Here is a 14,347-nt window from a genome sequence, read left to right on the forward strand (position 1 = left end):
CTTTTGATATCCTTCCTTGCCTATAATCATTCGTAGTTGCTTACCTCTGTACCCTTGTTCTTGTAGGGTTGCTTCTAAACTGATATTTTGCTACCTTCCCAGTGGCACTTTATTTTATCCCCGTAATACTTATACGGTACCTTTAACTACCCCGACTCCTATTTGAATATATCTCAAGTATTATAATGATATTACTGCGAGCCTGAATTCTCCGTTTTGGCATTTACTACATTTATCTTGCATGATCTGTTGATTTGTCTGCAACTTATTGTCTAGTCATGACTAGGCTCTTCCTCAATCAACTACTAACTACTCGTCGGCCCATTCTCATATCCATATTTCGCGTAATCTTTCTTGGGTTATTTCATTGTTTTAACTTACCTCATGTACTGGCTCCTTATCTATCAATAACATCCTGGGCATGAACCCTTACTTCCTTTTATTGACGTTATGCTTACAAAACGTTCTGGAATCGTAGTATATCTATAGGATTTGGATAAGTGCAATCCCATCCCTTTCTCATTTTTATCACATTCTTCCTTTATCATTCCATATTCCCCCCTTTAGGGGAGTACTAAGACTTGGAGCTACGACGACCTGCCTATAGATGTTTTTCCTCCCACCTTTGGCGTTCTTTCGTATCATAGATGATCCTTACTCACCTTGCGGTAATCCTTCTGTACCAAGAATAACAAAATTCATCACTCGCAATGGTGGCACTTAGTGTAACTGGCACATATAGTCCCTTAAGCTTAGGGAAGCGTTTTCCTGAATGACCATTCTTAGAATTCATCATGGATCTTCTTCTATTGTCCATTCTATTACTGTCGGAACGCAATCTGAAATTCTCATGATGCTGGCTATTATCAAATCACTTAGTTCCTAATTCATGTTTAGCTTACCTTGTTCACCAGCCCATACTGATTTCTATTACCTTAGGGTCTAACTTTTCCTTCTGACAGTCGCGTTAGAGTTAAGAACCTATTTCTCAAAATGGGGATACAACTTTATAGCCTATATTCTTTTGTTGTCTCCAGGCCTGACACCTCTCATTTTTTTCCTTTCCTTGATTATAGACTATGTAATATTGTCCTTTCATTTTATTTTTCCACCGTTGTCATCCATGTATCACATCTTATTCATAATACTTCATTAACTCTCTTCTTATTTCCCGCGAACATTTATGCCTATCACTTTATTCTGAAAATGCGAACAAGATATTCTTTAATTTGCTCTTAGCTCCCCTTGCTCCATCCATTAGCTCTTCGAGTTGCCTAACAATCTCCCTCTACTATGGACGGGAGCCATACTAAGATAATATTTATCCCTTCCAGGCTTCCAATGCCCATCTTTGTAGTACTCATATCTAGCTGTACTATTTTAGAGCATACCTTCTAGGTGTCTCACAAGAACATCTATTATCATATTTGTACTATTCTTCAGAAATGTCAACTAACGCAAACAATTCATTCACCATTTTGGGTAACTTTGACCCCAGCCGGATCCTGATATCCGTCCTTCTCTTATATTACATTTGTTATTGTTAAAGGTAACTCAAAAGGCTTATATCTCTCTTCCTAAATAGTAAATAATGATAATCTTCATTAACTGGTAACCCGTACTCCTTTTTCACCTTGCTTCTTTTACTTGCTGAAATTTATGTCTTCCTTCCGATTTTGTAAGAGTGGATATATATTCTCGCCTTAAACCTCCTTATCAAGAACCTTACACCTCTTAGTACATGCATGATCTGCTGAAGACCTCACATTTACTCCCCTTAAGCATGATGCAAAATCGAGTTCCTCTGACTCAACACTTCCATAACTATATCTCTTACCAACTGTCTTTCCGAATGTAGGTATCGTTTTATTACGAATAAGATAGAGTTTAGAAAAATTAGTTCTTATAACTAAGCTCTACCACACGATCTAAAGTAAGAGGAAAGAGAGACAATCCTAAATGCCCAGTAGCCTCCTGCTTATAAGTGTGGTGCACGACACACCCATAAACAAGACTCTATTAGACACAGTTTGTAGACTCCCTAGGACAGAACTTCTCTAATACCACTTTTGTCACGTCACGAACCTGGGGGTGAGACCGGCACCCAGTGCCTCACCTATCCTCGTGTACCAACTTGCAACTAAGGGACTCTGAACATATGATATCATACTTTGGCCATGGGCCACATTACAAGACAACTGTGAATGCTGACTAAATATCAATTTAAAACTAGGCCGACAAGGCTGTCATAATTATTGCAGCTGACAAACCAACCAAATATACATACAAGGCCTGTAAGCCTAACATACTGCACTAACTTACAGGATATGTCTATAAGCCTCTACTGGTGGATATACTGTGATCGGAACTGCTCCCGACCTACTCATAACATATATACATATATATACAAGATGTACATAAGTCTCTAGACCCGGCAAATCTGAAACGCATGGAGCTTACCGATCAAGCTAAACTCGGGAAACACTTAATGAGGAGGTCTAACCATCTGTCTGCCTGAACCTGCACGCATGAAATGCAATGCCACCAAAAAAGGGACGTCAATGCAAAATAATGTACCGAGTATGTAAGGTAATATACTGAAAGCTGAAACTGAACTAATAATATAATAACTGCAAGTAACAGAAAGCCAAAGATAATCTGAAGATATGCTTACCTGCTTATACTGACTTAACTCTCTCAATATAGTAAGTAAAATAGTTGTTCGGCCCTGTAAGGCTCGGTATATATATATAATTGCTCTACCGTAGTAGTCTAGCTCATAGGCACTCGGCCATACTAGGCTCTATATCTCGGCCAACTAGACTCGCTCATAGGAGATCGACCACTATACCCTCGGTGTATAACTTACCATCTGATCAGAGGTTTCCCAATAAGAGCTTGCCCATCGATTATAGCTCGATGATAATGAAATTATTGTAATACTATATATATAGACTCTCTGCTCTCTTGACAATAAAAAGGAAATACTCAAATGAGTATGAAGTCCCGATAAAGAGAATATTGTAACTTACAAAACTAGAAAAATATACGTAAATTCTGGGATATGAATTTTTCTTTGTGCTTCATTATCAAACTTGTGTAATTACGAGATCATGCCTAAATAAAATAAGAGCTTAGCCTTAATATAATTGAGCCGATTCTCTTGACAATCCTTCCCACACACGTCAATTGCGACAACACATAACGACGGATTGAAGTAGGGGAATATTCGTCTGTAACATTTGGCTTCTTGATACACTCTTTAACTCCAAAGAATCGAAGAAGGAAGCTAGCAAATAGATGGGAGGAACCTTTGAATCACGTCGAAGCAGAAAGGCAAAGGAAAGAGAAATTGAACCAAAGGTTCTACGCATTAAGAGCTTTTGTACCGAGTGTGACAAAGATGGGTAAGGCATAACTGCTTGGAGATGAAATTATATATTAGTGAGCTGAAGTTGAAGCTTCAAAATACAAAAACATATAGCTAAGACTTGAAGAGTCTAATAGAATAGTTAATTCAAATGTTGCCACCTTCTCAAGGTAACTTAAGAGTCATCAATTATGACTTATATTGCTGCCACGCTTGACACCTTGGTCTTTATCCCAAGACCTTAATTAGTCCCCCACTTACTCCTTAATCAACTCATTAATTCCCTACTAATTCAATAATTTTCCAATTATCCACAAACTTAAGAATTATCTCAAATTACAAAAAATGTTACTCACTTTTACTACACTTTATACACCTTACTATCATGGCCATGTGGTACCTTGTATGACACTAGTCCATAAATACGGGGTATTATAGCTTAGACCGTATTTTACCCTAAAATGTCAAATTTTGACGAAATTTATTTTCTTTGATTCACTCACCCTCTCACCTCCACATATTTACATATCTCTTATTTGAAATAGTAAAATACTTATAATTTCACAATAATCTCAATCCCGAACTTACGTCGATTAACTTACGATGAAACTTTATTGTACGAAAATGCATGATGTAACAAAAATAATAACTCAGTACACAGAGATAGCAACATCGGATCTTCCGGGATACCGTCCTGTAGTCCCAAACGTAAATGTGCAGGGGATCTCCCAGGATACCATCCCGTAGTCCCAAACGTAAATGTGTAGGAAGATCTCCTGGAATACCGTTCCGTAGTCCCAAAGTAAATATCCAGTACAGGGAGATCTCCCAGAATATCGTCCCGTAGTCCCAAACATAAATGTGCAGAGGAATCTCCCGGAATACCGTTCTGTAGTCCCAAAGTAAATATGCAACTCAATCAACATAAACAACAGTTTTAACAAGGAATTATATAGTTTAGACTAAGTTCATATCAAGGAAGACAGATAATTTTTCACTAAACATGCTGCACAGAATTCAGATAGACAGTCAAGGCAGTTAAAACAGTTAAGCACGTAGGCATGCTTTCCTATGTTGAACATGATAGTTACATATACTAGTGTTGCTCAATTAAAGGAAAAACAGATATTTTCTTAATGAAAACAGGGGTTTTCAACAAATAGCCCACCTACGCACTCGTTACGTCACGTCACGTACACGTCACTCATATATCAAATAGTACCATATCCTAAGGGGAGTTCCCCCACACAATGTTAGGTAAGCCACTTACCTCGAACCAAGCTCAAATTAATCAGAAATCACGCACTTTCCACGAGTATCCAACTTTGAGTGGCCCAAATCTAATCAAATCAATTACATAATATAAATATAGCTACAACAACTAATTTAGCTAATGAAAGTCAAATCTAAGGTGAGAAACTAGAAAAACGCCCAAAACTCCTCCCCGGACCCACGTCTCGGAATCGGGTAAAAGTCAAAAATTATGAACACCCATTCACTCACGAGTCTAACCATATACCTTTTACTCAAATACGATACCAAAATCTCGATAAAACCCCCAAAATTTGGCCTAAGAACCTTTCTCAAAATTTTTACCCCAAATCCGAAATTAAATGATGAAATCAAGCTTTGATTAATGGGATATCATCAAAAAGGAATTAGGAATCATTACCCACAAACTTCCTCCAACAATCTCTTCAAATTCCGCTTTCTACCGAGTTCTCAATCAAATATTTGAGTTATGAACTCAAACCCTCGTTTTTTAACTTTAAATTCTACCCAGTGATTTCCTTAATCGCGATCGCGGAAGCACCCTTGCGATCGCGAAGAACAACTTCGCTGACTCATAAGTTTACACTACGCGAACGTGTAAAACCCCATGCGAACTCGATATTCAGACTCTCCCAACTATGCGATCGCGGACCACGCATTGTGTTCGCGATGAACAAACGTGTGGCCCCAGCTTAGGTCCACTTAACTCTATGCGAACACAACTTAGCCCACGCATTCGCGATACATCACCTAATGAACTTACACGATTGCATCCCTAGTGAACGTGAAGAAAAAACTTAGCTGGTCTCCTAAAATGCCCTACGCGATCGCGAGCCTTCTCATGTGATCGCGATGAAGGATTTTCTGCAACAGAAACATAAGAAATTTGCTACTTCTCCAAGTTAAAAAATGACCCGTTGAGCATCCAAAACACACTCGAGGCCCCCGGAACCTCAATCAAACATACCAACCAATCCTAAAACACTATACAAACTTAGTCTAGCCCTCAAATCACATCAAACAATGCTAAAATCACGAATCACCCTCCAATCCAAACTTTAAGAACTTGAAACTTCAAAATTCTACAACTGATGCCGAAACCAACCAAACCACGTCCGATTTACCCCAAATTTTGCACACAAATCATATTTAACACTACGGACCTACTCCAACTTCCAGAATCGGATTTCAACCCCGATATAAAAAATTCCACTACCGGCCTGAAACTCCAAAAATTCAACTTTTCGCCATTTCAAGCCTAATTGAGCTATGGACCTCAAAAATACTATCCGGACACGCCTCTAAGCCCAAAATCACCCACCAGAGCAAATGAAATCAACAGAATTTCATTCCGGATCCGTCTTCACACTGTTCCTACTACGATTTAAATTCTATGACTTAAGCTATTCTTTAGGGACTAAGTGTCCCAAAACACTCCAAAACTCAAAACGGATCATCCCAGCAAATAATAGCAGAAATAGATACGGGGGAAACAGTTAATAGGAGATCAGGGCATTAATTCTCAAAATGACTTGCCGGGTTGTTACATCCTACCCCTCTTACAATATTCGTTCGTCCTTGAACAAGCATAGAGACATACCTGAAGTGGTGAAAAAATGAGGATAACGACTGCGCATATCCTGCTCGGTCTTCCAAGTCGCTTCATCGACCAGCTGACCCCGCCACTGAACCTTTACGGATGCAATGCTTTTTGACCTCAGCTTTCGAACATGCCTGTCCAATATAGCCACTATCTTCTCAACATAAGATAGATCCTTGTCGAACTGTACTGAGATAAATCCAACACGTGAGACGGATCAATGTGATACCTCCGGAGCATCGAAACATGAAATACCGGATGAACTCCTGCTAGGCTGAGAAGTAAGGCAAGCTCATAAGCAACCTCCCCAACAAGTCGCAACAGCTCAAAGGGACCAATAAACCTTGGGCTCAATTTTTCCCTCTTTCCTAATCTCATAACGCCCTTCGTAGACGAAACCTGAAGCAAGACCGGCTCTCCCACCATAAATGAAATATCGCGAACCTTCTAGTCCGCATAACTCTTTTTTCTGGACTGGCTGTGCGAAATCCTGAACCACCTTAACCATCTCCAAAGCGTCCTGAACCAAGTTTGTGCCCAATAATCTAGCCTCTCCCAGCTCGAACCAACCCACTGGGGACCTACATTGCCTACCATACGGAGCCTCATATGGTGTCATGTGAATGCTAGACTGATAACTGTTGTTGTAGCAAACTCTGCAAGTGGCAAGAACTGATCCAAAGTACCTACAAACTCCATCACACACGCACAGAGCATATCCCCAAGAATCTGAATACTGCGCTTGGAATGTCCGTCTGTCTGGGGGTGAAATGTTGTGCTCAACTCCACCCGAGTACCCAGCTCATATTATACGGCTCTCTAGAACCGTGATGTAAACTGCATGCCCCGGCCAGAGATAATAGATATCGGCAGGCAATAAAGTTTGACAATCTGAGGGATATAAACTTGAGCCAGTTGCTCGGAAGAATAGGTAGTCATCACAGGAAGGAAATGAGCCGACTTGGTTAGCCTATCTACAATCACCCAAACTGCATCAAACTTCAGTTGAGTCTGTGGGAGCCCAACAACGAAGTCCATAGTGACCCGCTCCCATTTCCACTCCGAAATCTCTAACTTCTAAAGCAATCCACCCAGTCGTTGATGCTCATACTTCACCTGCTGGCAATTTAAACACCGAGCAACATACTCCACTATGTCCTTCTTCATTATACACCACCAATAATGCTATCTTAAGTCTTGATACATCTTCATGGCACTCGGATTAATAGAGTACCCCGAGTTGTGAGCCTTCTGAAGAATCAACTCACGCAACCCATCAACATTAGGCACACATAGCCTGCCCTACATCCTCAATGCACCATTATCCCCAATAGTGACCTCTTTAGCATTACCGTGTTGAACCGTGTCCTTCACAACAAGCAGATGGGGGTCATCATACTGACACTCCCTAATACGATCATAAATAAAAAACCGAGAGACCACACAAGACAATACTTGACTAGGCTCAGAAATATCCAATATCACAAACTGGTTGGCTAAGGCCTGAACATCTAATGCCTTGGGCCTCTCTATTGCAGGTAGATAAGTCAAACTCCCAAAACTCTCTGCCCGACGACTTAAAGCATCAGCCACCACATTGGCCTTCCCCGGGTGGTACAAAATAGTGATATCATAATCCTTAAGCAGTTCTAACCACCACCTATGACGCAAACTAAGATCCTTCTACTTGAACAGATACTGCAAACTTCGGTGATCACTATAGATCTCATAAGGGACACCGTACAAATAGTGCCTCCAAATTTTCAAGGCATGACCAATAGCAGCTAACTACAGGTCGTGGACAAGATAGTTCTTTCATGGACCTTCAGTTGTTTGGACGCGTAGGCAATCACCCTACGGTCCTGCATTAACAGCACATCGAGGCCAGCTCGCGATGCATCACAATAGACTGTATAAGACCCCGAACCTATAGGCAATATCAATACTGGGGCTGTAGTCAAAGCTGTCTTGAGCTTTTGAAAGCTCTCCTCACAATCTTCCGTCCACCTGAACAGAGCACCCTTCTAAGTTACCCTGGTCATAGGTGTCGCAGTATATGAGAATCCCTCAACAAATCGATGGTAATAACTCGCCAAACTGAGAAAACTCCAAATCTCTGTAGATGAGGATGGTCTGAGCCAACTCTGAACTGCTTTCACTTTCTTTGGATCCACTTTGATCCCTTTACTCGACACTACGTGAGCCAAAATTACCATAGAATCCAACCAGAACTCACATTTTGAGAAATTTGCATATAATTTCTTTTCTCTCAAGGTCTGAAGCACTGTCCTCAGGTGCTACTCATGATCTTCCTGACTCAGGGAGTACACCAGAATGTCATCAATAAAGATAATAACAAACGAGTCAAGATATGGTCGGAATACACTCTGCATCAAATGCATAAATACTGTTGGGGCGTTGGTCAGCCCAAATGAAATAACAAGGAACTCGTAATGACCATACCGAGTCATGAAAGCAGTCTGTGGGATATCTGTCTCCCGAATCTTCAACTGATGATAACCTGAATGCAAATCAATCTTGGAAAACACTCGATCACCCTATAACTTATCAAATGGGTCATCAATACGAGGCAAAGGATATTGATTCTTCACTGTAACTTTGTTCAACTGGCGATAATCAATGCACATACGCATAGAACCATCCTTTTTCTTCACAAACAAGACAAGAGCACCCCAAGGTGACATACTGGTCCGAATAAAGCCCTTATCAAGCAATTCCTGTAATTGTTCCTTCAACTCAGGAGGAGCCATACAATAAGAAGGAATAGAGATGGGTTGAGTGCCCAACAAACAAATCAATGCCAAAATCAATATCTTTGTCGAGCGGCATGCCCGGAGGATTAGTTGGAAACACGTCGAGGAAATCCCGTACTATTGGGATTGAATCAACTATAGGGGTATCAATACTGACATCTCTCACATAAGCTAGATACACGTCATACCCCTTCTCAACCATTTGTTGAGCTTTAAGAAATTAAATAAGTCTACTGGGAGTGTAATCTAAAGTACACCTCCACTCTAATCATGGTAAACCTGGCATAGCCAGTGTCACGGTCTTGGCGTGACAATCAAGAATAGCATAATGGGGCGACAAGCAGTCGATGCCTAAGATAACATCAAAATCTACCATGTTGAGCAATAATAAATCAGCTATGGTCTCAAAACCACTAAGAGTAATTAAACACGACCAATAAACGCGGTCCACAATAAGAGAATCTCTTATAAGAGCAGACACATAAACATGGGAACTCAAAGAATCCTGAGATACACCCAAATGCAGGGAAAAATAAGAGGACACATAGGAATAAGTGGAGCCTAGATCGAATAGAACCAATGCATCTGTATGACAAACCGGAACAATACCTGTAATGATAGAATCGGAAGCAACAGTCTATGAAAGGGCAAGAAAGGCATAGTATCTGGCCTGGCCTCCCCCTTTAGGATGACCCCTACCTCCCCGACCTCCACCCCTAGCTGGATGAGCAGGTTGGGTGGCAGCTGGTGCTGTATTCATAGACTGGGAACCCTGTGGAGGTGCATCCCTTATAAGCCTAGGATAATCCCTCCCCATATGGCGAGTGTCTCCACACTCAAAATAAGCTCTGGGAGGGCATGGTGGTTGTGACTGGCTCGGGCCAGGTCTGTTGGACTTACCACTAAAAGCACCCCATGTAGGAGGCACACTAGATACTGGAGGTACATAATAAGGCTCCTGAGGTCTAGGAAATGCTGGAATACCACTAGCTATTGGAAGAACTGAATGAACGAGGCGACTCACATAACCCCTACCACGACAAAAACTGCAACTGGGGCATGGGCACCAGAATAATGGCCCGACTCTCGAGACCTCTTGGCCTCTCTCTCATCCCTATCCCGAGCAAGCATGATCTCTACTCTCCTAGCAATACTTACCACCTGCTGATAGGTGATATCCATCTCTAACTCCCGGGCCATGCTAGACCTGATGCTGGGAATGAGACCTTCAATAAACTGGCAAACTCTCTCTCTAACTATAGAAACCAAGGCCGGTGCATGCCTAGCCAAGTCACTAAAATGAACAATGTACTCCGAAATAGTCATATTATCCTGGTGCAAATGCTCAAACTCCGCCCGCTATGCGTCCTTAAGGCTTAGAGGGACATACTCTCTTAAAATTATATCCGAGAACTGGGTCCATATAAGAGAAACTGCCTTAGCCTGATTGTCCAACTCAAAAGTACGCCACCACTGATAGGCTGCCCCTCGGAGCTGGAAGGCAGTGAAAGAAACCCTACTTGACTCTGTTATGCCTATAGTGCGGAGGATATGGTAACACTCTTCCAAAAATCCCTAAGCATCCTCTGATTCTAGACCACTGAATGTAGGAGGGTCGTACTTCTTGTACCTCTCAATCCTCTGCTCTTCCTCCTCTGAAACTGCTGCCCTACCCTCGGGCTGAGCTGCGGCTACAGGCGGTACCAGTATAACCTCTAGGATCTTATCAACCTAAAATCGCTGCTCTGAAGTACGGGCAGTGGGAGTCTGTGCTCCTCCCTCGGCCTGAGATATGGTTGCAGCAAGGGGAATCAACCCTGCCTGAGCTAGAGTGTTATACATGCTCATGAACTGTGTAAGGGTATCCTGGAGAGCTGGAGTAGTAGTAGTAGTAGGCGTATCAGGTGTCTGGGCTCTGGCTGGAGCTACTGGTGGCTCTCTGTAGCAGCTCGCACGAGTGCTATGGCTGCACCACGTGCGCGTCCTCGACCTCCTGTTACGCCCCGCAATATTACATCGATATTTCATCCTGCAGTATTATATTACGATGTTGTTACGCCTTGCAGTATCATATTGCGATGATGTTATGCCTTGTAGTATTACATTACAAAGATATTATGCTACATAGTATTAAATTATGATGAAGTATTATATTACAAAGATGTTGCGCTTCGCAGTATTAAATAACGGAGATGTTGCACCTTGTAGTATTGTACGTTAAATTTGTTGTAAGGTAAGTGACATCAGTCCAAGAAAAAAATGATTTGGAGATTATAAGAATTATGCTATTTCAAACAAGTGATGAGTAAATTCGTGAAGTTGAGAGGGTAAGCAAGTCGAAGAAAATAAATTTCATCGAGGTTTGACATTTTGGGATAAAATACGGCTCGAGTTAAAATACCCGGTATTTATGGATTAGTATCATACAATGTACCTCATGGCTATGATAGTAAGGTGTATAAGGAGTGTTAAAAGTGAGTAGTATTTTAAGTAATTTGAGATAATTCTTAATCATGTGGATAATTGTGTAATTATGGATTTTTAAGTGGGATATTAACTTGTAAATTGAATTTTGTGGATAATTAATTATGTGATATTTTGGATAATCATTAGGCGACACAACTTCCACGTGGAATGTCCAAATCTTAGAAGCAAATTGCCAATAATAAATTGACTAAGGAGGTGGTGTCATTACTTAAATCCATATCTCAATTTTGGGTGGAAAAATGCTATTAAAAAGTCCTTTCTTAATTCACAAAGTAAGAAAGTCTTATGACTTTGTGAGATTAGAGCAAGCATACGGATGAACTTCAACAAAAGGCATACACAATAGTGTGATCAAATTCAAAGGAAAGATTCAGCAACTTATTCAAAATATTAACAACGTAATTTTGCTACAAAAATCATACGAGATTACATAATGTTATAACAACGGAATTTTACGATTCTAAGGGAGTACGGTGCTACCTTCTCCAAGATTATCATATGAATTTTTCCCTACCTCAGGTATGTTGAGACTAAGCTCTTCCTTCATTTTGGCATGATCTTGTCATTACACAAGTTTGATAACGAAACATAAAGAAAAATTTATATCCCGGAATTTACGTATATTTTTCTAGTCTCGCAAGTTACAATATTCTCTTTATCGGGACTTCATATTCATTTGAGTATTTCGTGCTTCTAGTCAAGAGAGTAGAAAGTTTATATATACAATATTAAATTATTTTCATTACCATCGAGATATAATCGATGGGCAGGCCCTTATTGGAAAACCTCTGAGCAGATGGTATGTTATATACCGAGCCTATTGTGGCCGAGCGCCTATGAGCGAGCCTAGTTGATCGAGATACAATGGCTAGCATGGCTGAGCGTCTATGAGCAAGCCTACTACGGCAGAGCAGTTATATATATATACCGAGCCTTATAGGGTCGGACAACTATTTTACTTACTATATTGAGAGAGTTGAGTCAGTATCAGCAGGTACACATCTCTTCAGATTATCTTCGACTTCTAGCTACTTTCAGCTACTATATTATCAGTTCAGTTTCAACTTTCAATATATTGCCTTATATACTCGGTATATTATTTCTTACTGACATCCCTTTTCTGGGGGCGCTGCATTTCATGCGTGCAGGTTCAGACAAAAAGAGGGGTAGGCCTCCTTATTAAGTGTTGCTCGAGTTCAGCTTGATTGGTAAGCTCCATGCCTTTCGGAGTTGTCGGGTCTAGAACCTTATGTACATCTTGTATATATATGTATACATGTTATGAGTAGGTCGGGAGCAGTTCCGATCACAGTATATCCATCAGTAGAGGCTTGTAGACATATCCTGTCAGTTAGTGCAATATGTTGGGCTTGTAGCCCTTGTATGTATATTTGGTTGGTTTGTCAGCTGCAACAATTATGACGGCCTTGTCGGCCCATCTTTATATTGATATTTAGTCAGCATTCGCAATTGTCTTGCAATGTGGCCCATGACCAAAGTCTGAAATAACATGTTCAGAGTTCTTTAGTCACAAGTTGACGCAAGGATAGGTGAGGCATCGGGTGTCAGTCTCGCTCCCAGGTTCAGGGCGTCACACCTCTACCCCGGCCCCGACCTCTAGAAGCTCTAGCAAGAGGCACGGGTGCCTGATCATCTCCGGTAGCACATGTCCTCACCATCTGTGAGAGAATAGAAGACAAAAGCTTAGAATTTCGAAGTCAATAATCTTGCACGACAAAGAATTAAATGAAGTGGAATTTTCCTAATAGTCCTATAGCCTCCCGAAGATATGTATAGACATCTCCGTGCTGATCTGCGAGACTCTAATAAACTGACTTCTGACCCATGACTCATATGAGCCTAGATCTCTGATACGAACTTGTCACGACCCAAGTTATCCTTCTGTGAATCGTCGTGATGACACCTAGTCTCTACGACTAGGTAAGCCTAACATTTTGTGGAAATGAAACGAAAACATGAAAACTAACAATTTAACAGGTAAATTTAATTAAGAAGTTTAGATACCGCTCAACATATACAATAATCACTCTCGAACTAAACATAAATATTTCCAAAACCCGAAATATCATGAGTCACAAGCTATAGAAGTAAATAGTGCTTCTAAACTCCAGAAACTATCAATGAAGAAAAATACAAGAACGTCTTTAACTTAAGGAAGAGTAGATAGGGACTCCAAGGTCTGCGGACGCGGCAAATATACCTCGAAGTCTCTACAATCGCCTCGCCTCGCTGAAAATGTGGCTGGAAAGAGGTACCTAGATCTGTACACGAAAAATATGTACAGAAAAGGGCATGAGTACACCACATCGGTATCATGTACAAATCCTTTGGGAGGAGTACATGGTGATCAGTTCTTTCAATAACCTTGTTTTCTTTTTTTGTAGGAGATGTTATTGTGCCCATGCCTTGTCATTTACTATGAGTTCTATAAATGGTATTAGCACTATGTGCTCGTTCCCTTGAAGGAGGAAAGATGGCATGCACAAGCATGGAAGTAAGGAGGCAAAGGAATTTTCATAACAAGCATCAAGCATGGCAATATCCCTAACTGTCCCAGGCATTAGGCTTAGTGGTGCAACAAACAGAAGGCTTAGTAAGCTTTCTAACATGCCTTAGACCTCACCCAACATGACAAGTAGCAAGCTTCAAACCCATGCAATGCCAAGTATTTGCCAGCCCCATCTCGCGTTGGACCTAGCGGCGCACACTCTATCGCCTGCTCTTAGATCACGCCCAACGCAAACACAAGCGAGAAAAAGCCCAGGCGATGCCAAGCAGTATGCGAGATCCTTTTCGCGATCGACCAGGCGACTCACAGTCTGG

At 41.1% G+C, this 14,347-nt stretch overlaps 1 protein-coding gene across 1 annotated transcript; it reads right to left on the reverse strand.

Annotated features, from left to right (window-relative positions):
- Positions 1-6,201: 6,201 nt before the first annotated feature.
- On the reverse strand, positions 6,202-9,833 carry LOC138879323 (uncharacterized). The gene is made up of 7 exons (XM_070158929.1): positions 9,716-9,833; positions 9,615-9,625; positions 9,296-9,521; positions 8,706-8,763; positions 7,549-7,902; positions 6,586-6,928; positions 6,202-6,426 (listed from the first exon to the last, which is right to left on the reverse strand). The coding sequence occupies exons 1-7, from the start codon at positions 9,831-9,833 to the stop codon at positions 6,202-6,204; spliced, it is 1,335 nt and encodes a 444-aa protein (XP_070015030.1).
- Positions 9,834-14,347: the final 4,514 nt, after the last annotated feature.

Source organism: Nicotiana sylvestris, chromosome 10 (genome assembly GCF_000393655.2).
Source record: "Nicotiana sylvestris chromosome 10, ASM39365v2, whole genome shotgun sequence".
NCBI classification, from domain to species: Eukaryota; Viridiplantae; Streptophyta; class Magnoliopsida; order Solanales; family Solanaceae; genus Nicotiana; species Nicotiana sylvestris.